This window comes from Carettochelys insculpta, chromosome 22 (genome assembly GCF_033958435.1).
Source record: "Carettochelys insculpta isolate YL-2023 chromosome 22, ASM3395843v1, whole genome shotgun sequence".
Taxonomy (NCBI): domain Eukaryota; kingdom Metazoa; phylum Chordata; order Testudines; family Carettochelyidae; genus Carettochelys; species Carettochelys insculpta.
Genome location: NC_134158.1, coordinates 16,219,482 through 16,239,059, shown reverse-complemented (window position 1 = coordinate 16,239,059; position 19,578 = coordinate 16,219,482). Strand labels below are relative to the sequence as shown.

Here is a 19,578-nt window from a genome sequence, read left to right as displayed (position 1 = left end):
TCCCCCAAACCACAGAATCAGTGGGCTGGAAGGGACCTCAGGAGGTCATCCAGCCCCCTGCCTCAAGCAGGATCAACCCCCTCTCTGCCCCCCCCCCCCAACTCCTTGCCGTCCAACGGACAGGCGCCTCTCTGCCCCCCAGAAGGGACTGAGACCCTGCGGGCTGCACGCCCATCCCCATGAGCCAGGGCTGCCCCGGGCTCCCCCCTCCCCGGACACCGGCTCAGCTGGGCGGGAGGCAGGGGCCAGGCTCTGACTGACTGACAGCGTTTGCAGCCAATCGTGGCGCGGGGGGGATTAACCCTGCGCTGGCCGGGGCTGCAGCTCTTTGTCTGGGGAAGCGGCCACCCCTGGGTCCGGGCGGGGCGGCCAGGTGAGGGGGGGCGGGGGGCCGTACTGCCGGTGGGGGAGGGGCCTGTCTGTGTTGGGGGCAGGGAGCTGGGGCTATGGATGGGGGATGAGCAGGGGGGTGAGGGAGGGATCTGCTTGTATGGGGGGCAGGGGGGGGCAGGTCCTGTGTGGGTTGTGGGGAGGGAGCTGGGGTTATGGGTCAGTGAGTATTTGGGTGAATCGTGGCTGGGTCTCTCTCTTCCCCTCTGCTTGTTGTGGTTCTGACTCTCCTGTCACAGTCACACCCGGATTAACTGTTTTGCTGCAGGCTCCCCGGAGCCTGGACACATCCCGCAGGATGGAGGGAAAGATGCAGGCGGGAGAACAAGAGCGCAGGTCCCAGCTGGGGTGAACTGACCCCAAAGACAGACGACAGCAGCTCCTGGGTCTGTAAATCCAGGCTGCGCGGGAGACGATGGAAAAGTCAGATCCAGTGGGCCCAAAAGCAGGGAATGAGCGGAAGAGACACAGGAAGGACCCAGTCTTGGAACCTCCCATCTCAGTAAGTCCTCGCTGGTCCCATGCTGGACGGCAACAGCTGAGGACTGAGCAGCATGATAGGATGTCCCAGTATTGGGAAGGTCAACTTCAGGAGGAGCTCCAGAGCTTAGAGACAACTGCTGAGGTTGTGCTGACATCAGTCCCTGCGTCAAAAATCCCCCCACTGCTGGAGCTGACCCCAGAAGAGGATATCGAGGCCTACCTGGCTTCCTTTGAGCAAATGGCTGAAGCCTACCAGTGGCCCAGAGGAGAGTGGGTGACCCGTCTTGTGCCAGCCCTCAGTGGGAAAGCTCGAGAGGCTATTAGCCTGCTGGATGCCGGAGACGCAGGAAACTATGGGAAAGTGAAGGCAGCCATCTTGCGAAGGTGCAACAATGGCAGGGAGACACAACGTCAGCGCTTCAGGCAGTTCCGCTACCAGGAGGCAGAGGGGCCCCGGGCTGTTTTCTGCCGACTTTGGGAGCTCTCTCATCGATGGCTGAAGCCAGAGATCCGCACCAAGGAGCAGATCATGGAGCTGCTGATCCTGGAGCAGTTCCTGACCATCCTGCCGGAGGAAGTCCAGAGCTGGGTTTCTGAACATTGCCCAGAAACATGTGCCCAGGCTGTGTCCCTGGCAGAGGATTTCCAGGTGGGACTGCAACAGGCGGGGATGTGGGTGAGGCAGGTGTGAGTAGGTGCAGAGGAATGCCCAGCTGGCTCCTTTGGGCTCTGCAGGGAATTCGGCAGGTCTGGTTTGGATGCTGGGTGGACACAAGGAATTCTCAAAGCAGAATGTGAATGGGGCTGGTTCTGTGTAATCCTGCTCTGAACACCCAGGTCTGGGCTTTTTGGGAGCTGAGGGCTCAACTGGGTGCCCAGCCATAGGGATTTCCACAGCTCCGTGCTCTGTTACAGTGTGCTCTGCACACCCTGCTGCTCTCTCTGGGTCTAAATTTCCCTGCCTCCCTTAAGTAGGAGCCTTTGGCAATAATTTAATTGCAGCTACTGGGAGAGTGCCATGATCTCTCCAACATCTGGACTGCTGGGGGAGCCACATTACCAGACTGGGTCTTGGTGTAAATCCAGTGAGGGGTAATAAGAGGCGATACTGGAAGGCCTGAACCTGGGGATCCAGCCCTGAGCGGTCTCTCTGTGTCACATGCCTCTGTCATGTCCATGGGGTGAGGGTGTCCTGTAGGCTGCCTCACTTGCAAGATGGGAGTGGGATCATAGCTGTATGAACTAATGAAATTATTGCTGAAGGGGCCTGCAGGACATGGCATGGATTCCTTCCTTTAGCTCATCCAAGGATGTTGGAGGGCTTCATGGGAGCCTGCGCCTCCCTAAGGTTCATACTCCTCTCAGGCTTATGTGCCCCAGCCTCAGCTTCTCCTCACAGTTACCTCTCCCACGAGGTACAGGCCCTGCAGACAAGGGAGCCCTTTACCATGGGCGCTATTCACCCATGACTCCCAGTCTCTGGCTGCCCACTGATCCATGTGTTTGGATCCCAGGTCACAGTGCGTGTGAAAGTAGAGGACGTGACTGCAGAGGAGATGGATGCCTCTGAAACATTATGGAAATCTCAGAGCACCCAGGTGGAGCCACCGCCACCTCATCCCACGTGGGGATCCCTGGAGGAGGCAGCACTGAGGAAATGCAAGCTACCCTGCAGCCCTGTAAAGGAGCCCCAGATTGGACAAGAAATAGGTAACTTGCTCATGATGGGGCCAGGGATAGGGTTTCCCAGGGGCACTGAAGGGCCAGTGGGGGAAGGGGGTCCCCTATGCTGTGTGTGTGTGTGCGTGCGTGGCGGGAGAACAGCGGAGTACCTGGCTCAGGCTGTGATGGGGCTCACAGCAGAACTGCTGCCTAGAGGACATATGAGGACAGAGGGTGGGTTGGAGTGGCCAGGAGGTGTCTCTTAGGTGACACGTGACCCAGGCTGTAGGGATGGGACTGGGGAACTGGGCGGCACCATAGCCGCTGAACACAAACTCTCCTTGCACGCATCCTATTCTGTTATCCAGCTGGAGACCTGTCCTCAGGGGCCTCAGGAACTTGCTGGCAACTTCTGGGAGTGGCCTGGTGCCAAGGCAGATGGGGAGCCTGCCTACTGCTCCACCAGACTGATAATTCTGCAGGCAGGGCTAAAAGCCCTAACAAGCTGGATGCAGCCCATAAGTTGTAGTTTGCCCAACCCTATCTGGTGTTAAATACCCCCTCATTTGTGAGGACCTTACCCAACCAAGTCCCCCTGGTCAAATTGTGCCCCTCTGCCACTCCTGCCTTTGGCATCACTTACAAGGTGGGATGGACCCAGATGTAATTATCTCTTGGGTACGTGCAGTGCCAGTTAAGGCCCAAGTGGCCACAGTGCTGCCATCAAATTAGCTGACCACTGGAGGCCCTGGATTTGGCAACTTTCCCCAGGGGTTTTATGTCCACCTCAGGCTCTGTCCATCGCCACTTCTGCCTGGGTGGTAGATGCTCCTTTCCTGACACGGGCACTTGGGGCCTCAGCATGCTCAGGTAGCAGTTCAGCTGCTTCCTTTTGCTGTTCACCAGCACCTGCACAGCCACGTCAGTCTCACACAGACTTTCTCCAGGGTTTGGATTGGGGATTTACATACCAGATACAGGACAAGGATGGCATCTTCACTAGCCTGACCGGTGCCAATTGGTCTGTCATCCCTGGCTCCAGTGCCTTAGAGGAGATAGGTAAGTCTGGAAGGCATGGCCATTTCTCCTGTATGCTCCAACCCAGCCCAGATTATACCATGTACTTTCCTCTCTGGACATGGGGATCTCCGGCAGTTGCAGGATTGGGACCCGTCTCCTTCTGAGCTGAGGAATAACTGGAGTGTTGGTGTAATCAATGGTGTAATGAGAAGCTTGCCTGGAAATGGAACCCATCACTGCAGAGCGCATGGCTGTTCTAATGGCCTCAGATGCCCTCATCTCATGCAACCTCAGTTCCCTGCAATGTGATGCAGTTACAGTTCAGTTTCCCTAGCTGGGTGTAACAGGAGTTGCAAGCAACACACCTATTGTCCAAAACAGATGATGTTCCTGTAAAACCTTTTTTTTTTCTGGCCTATAAAAGGACATTGCTTTAGGAAAAAAAATACTTTTTGCAAATATTGACTGACATTAATGACATTTTCTGCAAAATTATTCATACCATTTTTAAATAAAAGATTTGCATTTAAATGCTTTGTTCACATAAAGCTGTTTCAACAAATGAAATTTAAAAAAAAAAAAGGCAAAGCCACACACTGTCCCTTTCCAAAGGCCACTCTGAAATCTCACAGGTTTTGTCCATTTTTTTTTTATCTCTGACCTTTAAGGGAATTTTTGTAGGGAACATCATTGTCAGCGAAACAGCAGATCTGCTGACTGGGGCAAAGGTACCTAAAGGACAGTGGGACCAACTGGCAAAAGAACAGATGAATGGGACCCCAGATGAAAGAGGGGATACAGCAGTGAGAGAGATAAAAGACTCTGGTCAAGAGAAGAGGGGAGAGAGAGAAAAAAGGAGCTGGGGGGTGGGAATGGAGGGGCTGGAGCAGATGGAAGGGGAAGCTGTGGTACTTGAGGAAGATGCTATTGAGAGTCCTGGGGAAAGGAAGGAGTCAGGGATGTGGAGCTTGCTGTTTGTGTTCCATCATAGCCCCCTGTTTCTTTGTGGCTGAGTGTAGGCTCTTTTGTGGGGATCTCTACAGTGAAGCGATATGAGTAGCCTCAGCCACGTCCACTATTGGAAAGGTAATTTGTGGATTCTCTTTTCTACCCAGCAGGTGCCGGCAAACTGAGCAGGGCTGAGGAGAAGCCTCACAAAGAAGGACCTGAAAACTTGCTGCCCGCTGGCACATTGCAGCGAGATTCAGGAGAGAGTATTAACAACAGACCTAAGCAAAGAGGAGCCTACAAGAGACAAAAGAGGAGCCATGCTGGGAATGAACCAGATCCCCCAGGGGAACATGAGAACGGATTAAGGAGGCAAGCTCAGCCCCCTGCACCAGAGAAACCTCAGGTCTTGGGAGATCTACCCCATCAGAGCAGCGTTCACAGGACAGAGAAGCGGCATGAATGTCGAGACTGCGGGGAAAGGTTCTGGGAGAAGCAGGCACTCACAGCCCATGGGAGAGTCCACGAGAAGGACAGACCCTATCCCTGTCCTCAGTGTGGGAAGAGCTTCAACAGACTGACCCATCTCAAAACCCACCAGAGAACCCACACGGGGGAGAAACCCTATTTCTGTGCAGAGTGTGGGAAGAACTTTGGCCACCTCTCCACACTCATTACACACCAGCGGCTGCACACTGGGGAGAGACCCTACTCCTGCGATGAGTGCAGTAAAACCTTCACGAATCCCTCAGACCTCCACAAACACCAGCGCTCCCATACGGGCGAGCGGCCCTACCCCTGTACTGCGTGCAGCAAGCGCTTCAGCCAACTCTCCAACTTGACCATGCACCAGAGGACTCACACGCAAGAGAAACCCTACCCCTGCACCCAGTGTGGGAAGAGCTTCAAGTACCTGGCGTATCTTGCCATTCATGAGCGCTCCCACACCGGGGAGCGGCCCTTCCCCTGCCTGGAGTGCGGGAAGACCTTCAGTAACAAATCGTCCCTGGCCCGGCACCTGAGAATCCACGCCAGAGCCAGCACCATGGACAAGTGAGACCCTCCCACAAGAGCGGTCCTTTCCGGTCATGTGTGTGTTATAATGTGAAGCAGAGCCTGAGAAAAGTATGCCCTCTGCCCTGCTCCCACAGGCAACAAGCACTGCAGAAAGGGATCTAGGGATCGTAGTGGATCACAAGCTAAATAGGAGTCAACAGTGTGATGCTGTGTCAAAAAAAGCAAACATGATTCTGGAATCCATTAACAGGAGTATTGTGAGCAAGACACGAGAACTTATTCTTCTGCTCTGCTTGGCACTGATTAAGTCTCAGTTGGAGTATTGTGTCCAATTTTGGGCACCACATTTCCAGAAGGACGTGGAGAAATTGGAGACGGTCCAGAGAAGACCAACAAGAATGATTAAAGGTCTAGAGAACATGAGCTATGAGGGAAGACTGAAAGAACTGGGCTTGTTTAGAAAAGAGAAGACAGAGACGGGACATGATAGAGGTTTTCAAGTACCTAAAAGAGTGTTACAAGGAGGAGGGAGAAAAATTATTCTGCATGGCCTCTGAGGATAGGACAAGAAGCAAGGGCTTAAACTGCAGCAAAGGAGATTTAGGTTGGACATTAGGAAAAAGTTCCTAACTGTGAAGGGGTTAAACACTGGAATAAATTGCCTACGGTGATTGTGGAATCTCCATCAATGGAGATATTTAAGAGCAGGTTAGATAGACATCTGTCAGGGATGTCTAGAGCGTGCTTGGTCCTGCCATAAGGGCTGGGGACTGGTCTCAATGACCTGTCAAGGTCCCTTCCAATTCTAGTGTTCTATGATTCTGTGATTCTCTTCCACTAACCAAATCATTCCACTTGCAGATACTGGGGAGTTGGGGGTGGGGGTGCAGTGGCAATGAGAAATTTCAGGGCTCCTACTGTGATCTACCCCTTTCTGGATGCACATTTTGTTCAAAACCAGTCTCCCAGGGTCACTACTTCTCTACGCTTCCTCTCTGGACACTTCCCTGACTACTGGGGGAATCTCAGCTGTTTTAACAGTTTCAGGAGCCTCATAGATCTCTTCAAACTCTGCTGATTGACTATGCCTCTGACTCCTGGGTTTGAAAAGCCACTAACCTCAATAAGCACAGCATATATAACAAAGGTCCAAGTGAGAGGTCTCAAAGATATCCCCACAATTTGGCATCAAACGCAGGAAAGATGCATGGCCAAGCTCCTACTCTCCCTTCGCTGGAGCTCTGAAAACCCCTGTAGGAGTAGGACACTGAGTCGATATCGTCAGTGATTCCTGAGCACACAAAGGTTTCTTGAACTGTAGGATAACTTGCATACATTAGCTTTCTGGCTATAGGCAAATGTGGGGAGTTTTACTGTGAGTTAAACCGGGTAAAATCAAACCTGGGCATAGTTCTGACCTCGCCTGGCTGCCTCGTGAACACTGCATGCACCTTGTCTCCATGTAGGAATTTACAACACAATTTCTCCTCCCTCTCTCTCCCAGCACTTTCGGATAGCCATGAATCTGCTGGCTGGCATTCTGTCCCTGCTCCTCCCACGCTTTCCCAGAGCTTGAGCACCACAATTCAGCTGTCCAGGCTCTGGGAGGGAGGAGGAGGAGCAGGGACAGAGCGCCAATCAGCAAATACACGGTGCTCCAAAGTGCTGGGAGGGCAGGAGGAGTAGGAAGTGCAGTGCGCTGGTGCACCAGAGGCATGGGATGAGGGGGCCCACAGGCCACAAGTGGACCCTCCCCTGGGCTGTGGGCTACAGGTTGCCTACCGCTGCCATTATGCAGCCCACTGAGACAAAGGAGGGCCCCTCATGTGGACCACTCACTACTCTTGGTTGCCGATTGTTACTATATCATCTGTTCTTTTTTCCCAGATACAGAACAGAAATATTTATTGAACACGTCTGCTTTTCTGCATTGCTGACATTTCTAGCTGGAGATGAACCGGTGAAGCACTGGAATGTGTTCCCTAGAAAGGTGGTAGAATCTCCATCCCTAGAGGTTTTCAAGTCCTGGCTTGACAAGGTATTTGACAAGGACTTAGGTGGAGCTGATCCTGCTTGAAGCAGGGGCCTGGGCTTGATGACCGTCTGAGGTCCCTTCCAGCCCTAGGATTCTATGATACTACGATAACACTGTCAGGATTCTTTTTGTCCCTAGTATACTTTTAAAAAACCACCTTTTTGTCCTTTGCTGGCCATAAATTTCTCCCTTACCAATTTTTCATAATTCCTAGCTTCTGATTTACATTAATTATTATTAACTTCCTTTTTCTTCAGTTTGCAATACATTTTTGTTGTGGTTGTTGATGTTGTTATTTATAGCTGCCTTCCCTTCCCCTCTAAACAATATGGCCTTTCCTTGATTTGGGGACTGTGGCTTTTTAGGCATCCAGGAAAGTGTTATTAAACAAGTCTCAAATGTCTTATTAAATTCTTCCTCCTCATAACTGTCCTCAGCTTTGTGAAACTGGCTCCTTAAAGCATCAAATATATATTTGATCTGGTCTGGACTGTATTCTATTTGCACATTACAAATGTGATCATGCTCTGTAACAGTTGCATCTGGACTACCATTAACTAATAGTTCTGTGATCAGTTCCTCTTTCTCTGTCGAGATGAGGTCTAATATATCATTTCCCCAAATGGTATGCAACCCTATTTGATTTAAGGAATTGTCAGCTGCAATGTTCAGAAATTCCAGGAATCTTTTAGGACAGGTAGCATAAGGCTTCCAGCTGTATGTTTCTCAGATTAAAGCCCCCCTCCATCCCCCTTTGATCACACCGATTTTCTTTCTGCAAACTGCAAAGTGGTGTGTCAGCTGGTGGATCTGATTACCGGCCTGGGCTAGTTACCCAGCCCCACCCGGTTCCATTTTTAGCCCTTTCCTGGGGCTCTGTTTATTCTTCAACATACAAACAAAAAGGAAATGTGGACTAATAACAAAAGCACAGGCCCTATTCTGGGCTGAGGCACAGCAGCCACCTGGCCCCCAGTTGCTAAAGGGGTAGGGCATCCATTCAGGAGGCTCTAAAGGGACTCTGCCTGAGCTATAGCCCTAGGAGAATGTACTTTTGCAGTCCTCCCACAGGGAGCTGGATCCCTATTTATTGCCTCAACCAGGTCCAACTCTTTGGTGCCATTCAGCTGGGTTAGCTGGTTCCCAGCAGCACCTGGACTGTACCACTTTCCTCCAGAACAGAACTGGCTGCTCCCAGCAAGCAAACTGCCCTGTTTATAAGACAGGAGAAGCCAGTCCTGTGGCTTGAGAGGCTGTAGCAGATGCCAACTAAAACCCCACCTTGTGCTCTACTTGCTAGGAGGTGGGGCCATAACCATTCAAGTAATTTTCTTCTGATTTATCAGTGATTCAGAAACAGGGTTTATGCCCTTTGGGCACAGGGCTCTTGGACCTTTTGCTCACTCCATCCTTCCTAGCTCAGTTATAGGCAAGGAGTTCAGTGCTACAGCTCCGAGGTTCTTGCAGCAAGAATACTATCCCTGAACCATCCCAGTGCCTCCTGTTTGTTACCCAAGCTCCTAGCTTGAATAGCTCCTAGGCAGTGAAAGCCTTTCCTCTCCAACTAGCCTTGTGGGTGGTGAGCCTCGATTCATTCTGGTAAAACAACCAGGAGTCCTGTGGCACCTTAAAGATAAACAGATTTTTGGGGGGATAAGCTTTCGTGGATCCATGTGAACTCTTGTCGTGAGACCCCCCCCTCCTTTATGAGAGGGGCGTAAGGGAGAGAGGCCATGATGTATCTGATGAAGTGGTTTCAACCAGGGTTCCCTGTAAACTGAGTGCCTGGGAGGCTGTCTAGGAGAGATTCAGGTGCCGCCCAGCTGATCAGCAAAGCACCTACAGCTGGCAATATGTTTCTGTTGGTGGTGCACATGTGTACATCTCTGTGCAAAACAAAAAATTTTCCACCCATGAATGGAAAAAAATAGAGGGAGAAATGGTTTTGACCCACAAAAACTTATGCCCAAATAAATCTGTTTATCTTTAAGGTACCACAAGATGCCTGGTTGTGTTTTTACCAGATACAGACTACCAGGGATACCCCCTCTGACATTTGATTCATTCTGTCCTCAGCAGCTCCATTAGCCAAAGTCCTGTGGCTGGAGATCCAGGGACACCGGGCCCTCCTTTGGCCAGTGGTGAGGAAACACTAGGTCAGGGTGACCAAACGTTTTTTGTCAAGCCCCACTTTTCATCCCTGCAAGTATCAGGGCCCCACAAACCTGTCTCATGTAATTCAAACCGATGGGGAAATTTTGGTTTTGTTCATAGTTTATTTATATATATATATATATATATATATATATATATATATAAACCCTTTCATCACACGTAAGAAAATAAGTACATAGAATGTCAAAACTTTATTAATCGGTATATAAATGTGAACACACATAAAAATAGCAAAACAGAACAAAACAAGGTATTAGGGGATGAACATTCTTCTCTGAAGACGTGGGTCTGTCCCAGGAAAGCTCATCACCTAATAAGTCATTTTGCTAGTCCTTAAACTGCTACAGGACTGCAGTTCTGCTTTGTTAGGCTACAGACTGACACAGCTACCTCTGCACTATAAAAATAGCAACACACTTCCACATATTTCATGAGAGGGATGAGCCTGAGCCCCAGCAGCCGATTATGCTGCACCCCCTTATGAAATTTCACGCCCCCCCCCATTGCACACCCCACACATGCAGGCTGGGGCGGGGGGCACCAGCCGCACCCCCGTCCCGCGGGTGGAATAACTTTTGTTTCGTGCGCCCAGGCGTTGCGGCTCTACACCACCCGTAGGCGCACACGCCCCAGGCTGCGGGTGCTGTGCTAATCCGCTGGCCGGCCCGCCACCCCGTGGCCATCCGGCGCCCGGGCGGAATCCCCGGGGCTGGGCTGGGCTGCGCTGCGCTGCACAGCGCTGGGCGCCGCCCCGTACGCGCCGGCTCCGGCCGGGGGGCAGCGCCGGGGAGGGGGAAGCCGGCCTCTCCAGCTGACTGACAGCCATGGTGGCCAGTCCTCGCCCTGCGAGGGGGGATTAACCCGCGTGGGCCGCGGGGAGTTCCTGTCTGCCGGTCCCTGCTCGGGAAGGAGCCGCGGCGGTTCTTTGTGTGCGCAGCGCGGCCCGCCCGGCGCCGGGGCGCAGAGCCGGGGTAGGCGGGGGGCTGTTTCTCTGCGGGGTGGGAGCAGGGCGCTGGAGAGCGCGCCCGGGGGAGGCTTGTGGAAGTCGAGGCAGGGCCGCCCCGCTTTGTGCGCCTCCCCCCACCTCAATCCACCGGGGCTGTTCTCTGGCAGGACCCCCCCAACGTCTCCAGGAGGGGGGCTGGGCCCCGGCGCTCCGGCTGGGCGAAGGCGGACCCCGAAGGCCAGAGCGGCTGCGGAACAGGCAGGCTGACAGCCCCTGCGCCTCCAGGTCCGGGCCCTTCTGCAGCAGGTGAAGGGAAGATGGAGAAGCAAAATCTCCTGGAGCCCGGCCTTGGGAAGGAAGCAGAGCGAGCAGCCAAAGGTCCCCCTGTGGTGCCCCCCAGCTCGGTGACTCCTCGGTGGTCCCAAAATCCCCTGGAGCCCGGCCCGGGGAAGGAACCAGAGCGGGCAGCCAAAGGTCCCACTGTGGCGCCCCCCAGCTCGGTGACTCCCCGGTGGTCCCGGGTTAGAATGCACCAGGTCAAGACGGAGCCCCCAGAAGGGGTGTCCCAGCGACAGCAGGTGCTGCAGGCCCGCCAGACCACTCCTGAAATCGTGTCTGCTCCCGACCCGGGCTTGGGAAGTCCTCCGCTGCCAGAACTTTCGCCAGAAGACGATGTCGAGGTCTATCTGGCATCCTTTGAGCGCATAGCTGAAGCTTGCCGCTGGCCCAGACGAGAGTGGGTGACCCGACTCCTGCCATCCCTCAGTGGAAAAGCCCAGCAGGCCATTAGCAGCCTGGATGCCAGAGAGGCCCACGATTACGGGAAGGTGAAGGCAGCCATCCTGCGAGGCTGCAGCATCAGCACGGAGATGCAGCGCCTTCACTTCCGGCAGTTCCGCTACCAGGAGGCCAAAGGGCCCCGCGAGGTTTGTAGCCGCCTGCGGGAGCTCTCCCACCGGTGGCTGAAGCCCGAGATCCGCACCAAAGAGCAGATCATGGAGCTGCTGATCCTGGAGCAGTTCCTGACCATCCTGCCGGAGGAAATCCAGAGTTGGGTCTGGGTACGTCACCCAGAGACCTGCGCCCAGGCTGTGTCCCTGGCCGAGGATTTCCAGCTGGGACAGCGAGAGGCTGGGATCTGGGAGCAGCAGGTGAGAGCAGGTGCAGAGGCTGCCTCCTTTTGGTTCTGCAGGGAATCTGAGGGGTCAAGTTTGGGCTGTTGGTAAGCAAAGGAAATAGTTGTCACAGATTGGGGGGGTCCCCAGGCCCTGCACCCCACCCACAGTCAGATGTGTCTCGTTCAGTTGGAGACAAAGACGCAGTGTAGAACAGACTTGTCGGCACAGAAACCAGAAGCAGTCACTGCAATCCATCTTGGGAAGAGAGAGCCCCCAGGAAGTGCCCGAGCCAAGGTCCTTCTTCCTCCCTCTCCAGCAAGAAGAGACTTCCCCTCTAACTGCCTAGTTCCAATTCAGACCAACCAGGCCCCTCCTCCAATCCTTTGTCCTTCAGGGAAGAAACTGTCACCTGGTTGCCTAGGTTACAATGAGCCTGGAAGGCCATTGCCTACATGTGAGACATCATCACACCAATATTCCCCTCACCACGTATGTGGTTCCTTCCCAGGTCACAGCAAAATTCCCCTCCCCTTGCCTAGGGAAACTGAGGCACACACTTCCAGTTACTGCAGGACAGAAGGAAATACATGCAAACAAACCAGGGGAATAAAATCCTCATGTGCCCCACTTGGGCACATGTCGAGGGAAAACCACAAGTGGGGCTCATTTGTAATCCTGCCCTCAGCCATGAGGCTTGGGTTGTAGGGGTCCCCAGCTCTGGCTATTTCTACAGCTCCCTGTTCTGTGACACTCTACAGATCCTGGCGTGCAAATAGGGGTGACTCTCTCGTAAGCAACTCAGTAGCCTTCCTGAACCCTTCTGGGGGGATGAGGGTGACGGGACAGGCTCCTGAGCACTTGACAGTGATTGACCTGAGCACTTGACCTGATGCCTCAGTAACAAACTGCAAGCAAAACTGGTCAATGGATACACGTGTGGTATGACAGAAGTGTTTCCTGCTGTGGGGCTTGCTGCCACTGCGCTCCTGGCATGTGAGCCATGGTAGCAGGAGTTCCTAGTGGCAATGAATGACCCCTTCTGAAGGTGCAGGGTAGGTAGCCAGCTTTGACGAGACAAAGGTTCAATGGACTTTTTGTGCCCAGGGAATCTTTCAAGTTGGTGTTGAGAGTGCCCAAGTTGCCTGCATGCCCATGAACATTGCTGGGGACTTAGGACGGACCAGACATGGCCACTAAGTACACATCGCCACTTGCCCTTCCCATATGCGAATGAAACCTAAATGCCAGTTAATAAGCTGTATGCAAAGATGATCCGATCAGACCTTTGCAGAGAGGTCAAGGGTGCCACAGGTTACCACTAGAACAGGCCCCAAAACTTCTGCCTCATTGTACCACGTGGGGCTCGGGGCGTGCTACCTCCCTCTGGGCCTCCTCTCCAGAGTGCCTGCAGGGCCCAGCATGGAGGGACATTCTCCATTGCTGAGAATTCCTCCATGCCACAGTGTTGCTCAGGACAGCTGTGGGTCTGTCACCCTGCAGATCACAGCCCTCCGGAAGCCCCCGAGGCTTGCAGGCTGTGGACTTCCACGTGTCTGTCACATCCCCAGTGGTGGAAATGTACAGCACTGGCCCCCAGGCCTCCTCTTGGTTAGCCTCTTTGGCACTCCACTTTGTGGGCATGATCTGGAGTTGAAGGTCCTCTAAGGCTATTGACGTTGCTAGTGGCTGGGGAAGCCTTCACCCTGGGGTTGGACTTCTTGGCTAATGGGACCTTTTAGATATGACACTCTCTCTCCCCCAGTAGTTCTCAGGCCCTGGCTCTGTGATGATGTATCTGCTTCCTTCCCAGGTCACCGTGCGTGTGAAGGTTGAGGAAGTCACCCCAGAGGAAGTGGAGACCCCACAAGCATTATGGGACTCTCAGAGCTCCCAGCTGGAGCCACCACCGCCCAATGCCCTGTGGGGCACCCATGAGGAGGTGGGACAGAGCAAGTACAAATTGCCCCATACTCCTGAAGAGGAGACCGAAGCTCTACAGGAACCTGGTAATACGCCATTCATGGGGGTTGGAGTGTCCTGAGCAAAGGGTGTTGGGAGGGGTCTGCCCCTTTGTGGTACCATGGGCGTGACTGTTGTAAAGAGAGGGCTTGGGCACGTTTCTCCCTGTTGATCCTGACCCAGGACGCCATTGGGATGGGACTGTTCACCTATACGTGTGGTGGCCAACCACTTAGAGAGTAAGAGCCAAAATAAGCGGTGGATAGAGTGCAAAGAGCTATGTATGTATATATTTATGTCTTTCTGTCTATCTGGCTGGGTGCCCGGATGCTTAGCTTACAGGGAACACTAGAACCCCACTCAGCCACAGGTTGCTCACGACTGCCCTAGGGGCTTGGTGAACAGTCCCATGTTATCTATGCCAACCTCACTGCTTCTCATCCACTGGGAGGCCAACGCGCCCTTGTTGGTCCCAGTACGTGCAGCTGTCGTCCCAGTGAGTTGTCTGCACAGCCTCTCCTTTGTGCCAGCCGTTCACATGGCTGCATGTAGTATCTCTACAGTCACTGTCTATTTATCTGTCTCTCATAGACTTCCCTGGAGCCCTCTCTCATGGCTTCCCTCAGGCATGGTTGACTGGGGTGGCTGCTGCCTGCTAGCCTCCTCAAGAGCAATCCGTCCCTAGCTTCTGGCAGCGCGAGGTTCCAGTGCTTTGACGGAGGGGGCCAAGTCCAGGCTTTATGGCTGTTCCTCATGGCCAGTACCGAGTCTTTGACATCCCAGGAACGAGAGGGCACTAATATCAGTGTTTTGGCAGTGGGAATATGGGATCTGCAGTGTGTCCCACCCCTCAGCCCCCTGTGCTCAGTGCTGCGTTGGAAATGTTGCTGTGACATGGATATACGCGACACAACAGTGATGTACTGCCTGGAGGATGTGACCCAGGAATGCTGGGCTGTCAGGCTGGGATAGCCTGGGCTGAACACTCCATCTCCGGGCTGTGGTGCTATTGGGTTGTTCCTTCCTGACTCCTACCCGCTGCACTGGGTGCCTGCAGTGTAACAGATGGAGATCTTGTGTGTTTCCCTGGCATTCTTCAGCAGAAGGGCTTATGCCTGGTTAGTAGCTTTAGGTAGATTTTTGTAGGCAGCTGGTTTGCTTCTTGCTGACCACAACAGTAGACTGTAGCCAGTAAAATGCCCCAGATTATCAGAGAATTTAGCCAGTGCTGTCTGGGTGGAATGAGCTGCAGAAAGGGAAGCTGATGGCGGACAGAAGTGGGAGTCCTGAGAGCCCCGTGTAAGTGACCATGGATAATCTGCAGGGGGTATCTCACCTGGGGTGGGACATGAAGCTGCCTCAGCACACCTGCTGCCAGGATACCTGTGATTCCTTCTGGCAACAGCAGAATCTCAAATGCTTTCTCTTCTCCACCCTGCAGATGCCCAGATCCTGAGCAGAGCTGAGGAGCTGCTCAGGTGGGGACGGCAAGAGAACCTGGATCTGCCCCGAGCATCGCAAGATGGATCAGGAGAGAGTGTCACCTGCAGCCCTGAGCAGGAAGAAGCCTGCAAGAGGCAGAAGAAAAGCCCTCTTGGGAATGAGCGGGTTCCACCAAGCGTGTTCCCACAGCTGCCTGCTCAAGGGACCTCTGGAGCCATAAGAGACCTGAAAAGCCAGGAAAGCAGCGTTGAGAGGATGGAGAAACCCCACCGGTGTCGGGACTGCGGGGAAAGGTTCTGGGGGAAGCAGGAGCTCACAGCCCATGGGAGAGTCCACGAGAAGGACAGACCCTATCCCTGTCCTCAGTGCGGGAAGAGCTTCAACAGACTGACCCATCTCCGAACCCACCAGAGAACCCACACGGGGGTGAAGCCTTACGCCTGCGGGGAGTGTGGGAAAAGCTTTGGCCACCTCTCCACGCTGACCACACACCAGCGGCTGCACACCGGGGAGCGGCCCTACTCCTGCGCGGAGTGCGGCAAGACCTTCACAAACCCCTCGGACCTCAACAAGCACCAGCGCTCCCACACGGGTGAGCGGCCCTACCCCTGCGCCGAGTGCGGGAAGCGCTTCAGCCAGCAGTCCAACCTGACCATGCACCAAAGGAGCCACACCGAGGAGCGGCCCTATCCCTGCACCGAGTGCGGGAAGAGCTTCAAGTACCTCGCTGATCTCACCGTGCACGAGCGCTCCCACACGGGTGAGCGGCCCTTCCCCTGCCCCGAGTGTGGGAAGAGCTTCAGTAACAAATCCTCTCTGGCCCGGCACCAGCGGATCCACGCCAGAGCCGCTGCCAGAAACAAGTGAGCCCAGCCAGCTGAGACCGACACTCCCGCGTGTGTCTATAACTACCAGAAGTAGAGAGATGGGCACGGCGAGTGCAGGGCCTGAGAGAAATCCGCCCCCTTGTCCCCGTACTATGTCCCTCGCAAACCCTAGGGGTGGAATAATTCTCATGAGAACACCGGGGGTCTTCAAGTTGTGCTCTGAGGCCCACACTGTGCAACCCCCCAGCAGGAAATGTTCCTTTCCCTACTTAGCATCTGGGAAGCTTGTCTCTCCTCTCTTTCCATGTTCATTTACTCTGGTTTCCTTGCAGCCTCTCTAGCAGCTGGGCCAGGCCTACTACAAACTTTCTGCTGTTTCAGAATTAGGAAGGTTTCCTGGGAGGTGGTTTGCAGTAACCATGTGAGTTGCCCAGGCTGAGAGCAGGTTACTCAATATGGGGAAGGGAATTCTCCCAGGGGTTGGGAGGCCCATGATCTCTCGGCTGCACCAGGGAAAAGCACCAAAGAATTCCTCAAGGGCTGCGGCTTATGTCAAACTCAGCTGGAGGCATCAGACCCAGCAGCTCCAAAGAGTGGTGTTTGACCACCTCTATCAGCCAGCTCTGCCTCTGTGGCCTGGACTGCCAAACGTGCCCCATGATCCAGACCTTCCCAGCCCTCCGCTATCACTTTAACTATGCCCAAAGTCTGCTGCTTTGGCTGCCCGTGTCCTGCTCTCCTGAACAGCCCCTCCTGTGGATTCCTGTCCCAACTAAACATTTGTTACATAATTAGTATAGTGTTTATTCGTTGCCTCATTAGTTCCCTGACCCACTTGCTGCAATGTTACCTCTTTATTTACCACTCTGTCTCTGCAGCGTGTTCTGTTGTCCATCCTGTACAACTATTATTTCAGCTGTTTCCTATGAGATCTTCAGCATGTAGCTTTGATTCTCCAAAGAGCTCTTCCCCTAGCAAGATCAGGACCTTTGTTTTTATTGACTAACCTACCTCGTCTGCTGCTTTTCTTAGTTTCTTGTATTTTTGGTTTTAGTTGAATCACGTGAACAGTCATTGTAATTAAGTGAATAACGTTCATTATCAGTTATTGCTCTACATGGTTAATTCTTATTGTTCGCTTGCCCGTTGTCTAACTGCATTATTCTGTTCCATGGTTATCCTTTGTCATTCGCCCTTTTGTTAGTTTAGTTTTGTTTCACGTTATTGCAGTCGTAACTTCCCAGTCACTGTAATGATGGCTTTATCAGACTTCCTAGGGGTTTCTTTTGGGTGCAGGGTGAGGGTGAGAGGCAGAAACCCGGCGCAGGGGGGACTGGTGAACAAGCTATATATCTATAGCAGTGTTTCTTAATCTGTCTGAGACCATGGAACACCAAACAATATTATTTATGCAGGACATTTATAAACATTTTCTTCAAAAATATTGTCAGACAAAAAAAAAAAAAAACCAAACAACCCCAAACAGCAACATCTACAGCAAAACCAAAATGAAGTAATTTAATCAGGTATCATAGCAATGGAGAAGTAACATTGTATCTGCTTTTAATAATGGAAAATATAGACCATCAGTGTATTTTTCCAAACACTTGGGAAGCACTAGTGTTCTGCAGAATGTAGTTTAAGAAACACTGACCTCTACTACATGTGGATTGACCCTGACTGGGTTAATCTTCCGGGGTTTGATTTCACACTCCTTGTGGGGATGTACAAAATTGAACTTATCTGGTGTCGGCAGTTGACCCCATACTCCCTGACAGCACGAACAGTAAAGAAGGTCCACGGGAGAATTTTTCCCCTCGGCCTCCCTCTGTGAGGACAGCCTGATATGTAGATTGTAGGTAAGTCAATTCCAGCTATGCAATTGCCATTGCTCGAATGGTGTATCCACAATCGACCTTAAGGTCTAGTGTAGCCCTGGCCTCAGCTACTAACAGAGGAGGCTGAGATGTGTATCAAGAAGTTGGGTCACCTAAGGATCAGTGATGAAACCTGAGGTAGATCCAGTGCACTGAGCTGGGTTGCCCTGTCTCAAACAGGCTATTGCAGAACTGGATGGGGTTCAGAGTATAACCCAGGGTGAGAAGAACTCTCTCATGAAGAGTGCTGGAAATGACTGGGGTTGTTTCCCTTAGCAGGGAGATTGACAAGAGGGTGCCAGTTAATAGCATATAAAATGAGAGCTGGAATAAAACTAGATCAGGAACTTCTCTCTTCTCCTCGTCTCATAATGCACAAACCTGCAGGCACTAAATGGATTTCAAGGGTGGCAAATTAGACTAGTTGACCATCAGGCCAATAGAGACCATAGTAATGATTTATTCTGTCCTACTGCATCTTGCAGGCTATGGAACTCAGTCACTCCTGGACTAGGCCTCTACTCTCTAGCTAAGCACCTGAAATCCTCAAATCCTGACTTAAAGACTTCACGTTACAGGGAAGCCATCATTTATTCTAGTTCAAACCACCAACACATATCCCACGCTGCAGAAGAAGGCAAAAAGCCATCCAGGTTTCTGTGAGTAATAACTTCCCTACCCCAAATATGGAGATCTGCTGAATCCTGAGAATAGCAGTGGGACAGGCAGTGAGGTGGAATTGTGTACTTACTGGGAGCCACTTACGATCCCTGGCTCCACCGGTCTCCTTGGGAGCTAGTTCCAGAACTTCAGTCCTAAACCTTCATCTGTTTTGAGGTGTAAGTTTGGGGATAGCCAGTTTACATCTGTTTATTCTATTGTTAGCATTGGCACATAATTTAATTAACCCCTATCCCTCCCTTGTGTGCATCCCTCTGATGCATTTATAAAGAGCAATCATATCTTCTCTCTCATATCTTTGTCTGATAAGGCTAAATGAGCCAACCTCATTAGGTTTCCTCTCTTCTCTATTCCTCTGATCAACGTAGCTTTTGTCTGCCCCTGTGCCAGGTCGAATGCATCTTTTCTAAAGCTGGGAGACCCAGGACTGCACACAGAGTATTTCAGCTAAGGTCTCACCAGTACAATGGTACTAATGCTGTCCCGTCTCTACTGGAAATGCCTCATCTGCATTGTAGGATTACATAAGCCTTTTTTTTTGTTTTGCAGCTGCATCACTTGTGGCTCAGGAATTGTGTGATCAGCCAACACACTTGGGTCTTTCTCATCCTCTCTCACTTTCAACTAAAAGGTCCCCAACTTCTAGCAAATAAATTTATTAGCCTCTAAATGCATGACCTTGCACTGCTAAATTCATCCCTTTTCAAAGCCATCCAACTGTTCTTGTACATAGTCTGGTCTTACTCCCTATTGGCAATACTCCAAACTTTGTGTCATCCGTGGATGTTGTTAACACACACCCACACTGAAAATTAATAAATAATTTTTTTAACACAGTACTTGATTTAGACTGTGGGAAGGAAGATGGAAGGAAATAGTGAAAGAGGCATCAAACACCAACAGGTGCTGAGCCCAGGGTTGTTACTGATGAGCTCATTGCTGGAGGAAGTCAAACCTTAGCAAGATTCAAAAGGTTTGGATATGTCTGTGGATGTTC

The 19,578-nt window shown here is 52.2% G+C and overlaps 1 protein-coding gene across 1 annotated transcript; it reads left to right on the top strand.

Annotated features, from left to right (window-relative positions):
* The first annotated feature begins 764 nt into the window (after positions 1-764).
* LOC142025283 (uncharacterized) lies at positions 765-17,201 on the top strand. The gene is made up of 7 exons (XM_075017908.1): positions 765-1,522; positions 2,388-2,583; positions 4,671-5,556; positions 7,408-7,480; positions 10,706-11,827; positions 13,605-13,800; positions 15,195-17,201. Exons 1-7 carry the CDS (start codon positions 806-808, stop codon positions 16,061-16,063), a joined length of 4,059 nt encoding a protein of 1,352 aa, XP_074874009.1. The 5' UTR covers positions 765-805; the 3' UTR covers positions 16,064-17,201.
* Positions 17,202-19,578: the final 2,377 nt, after the last annotated feature.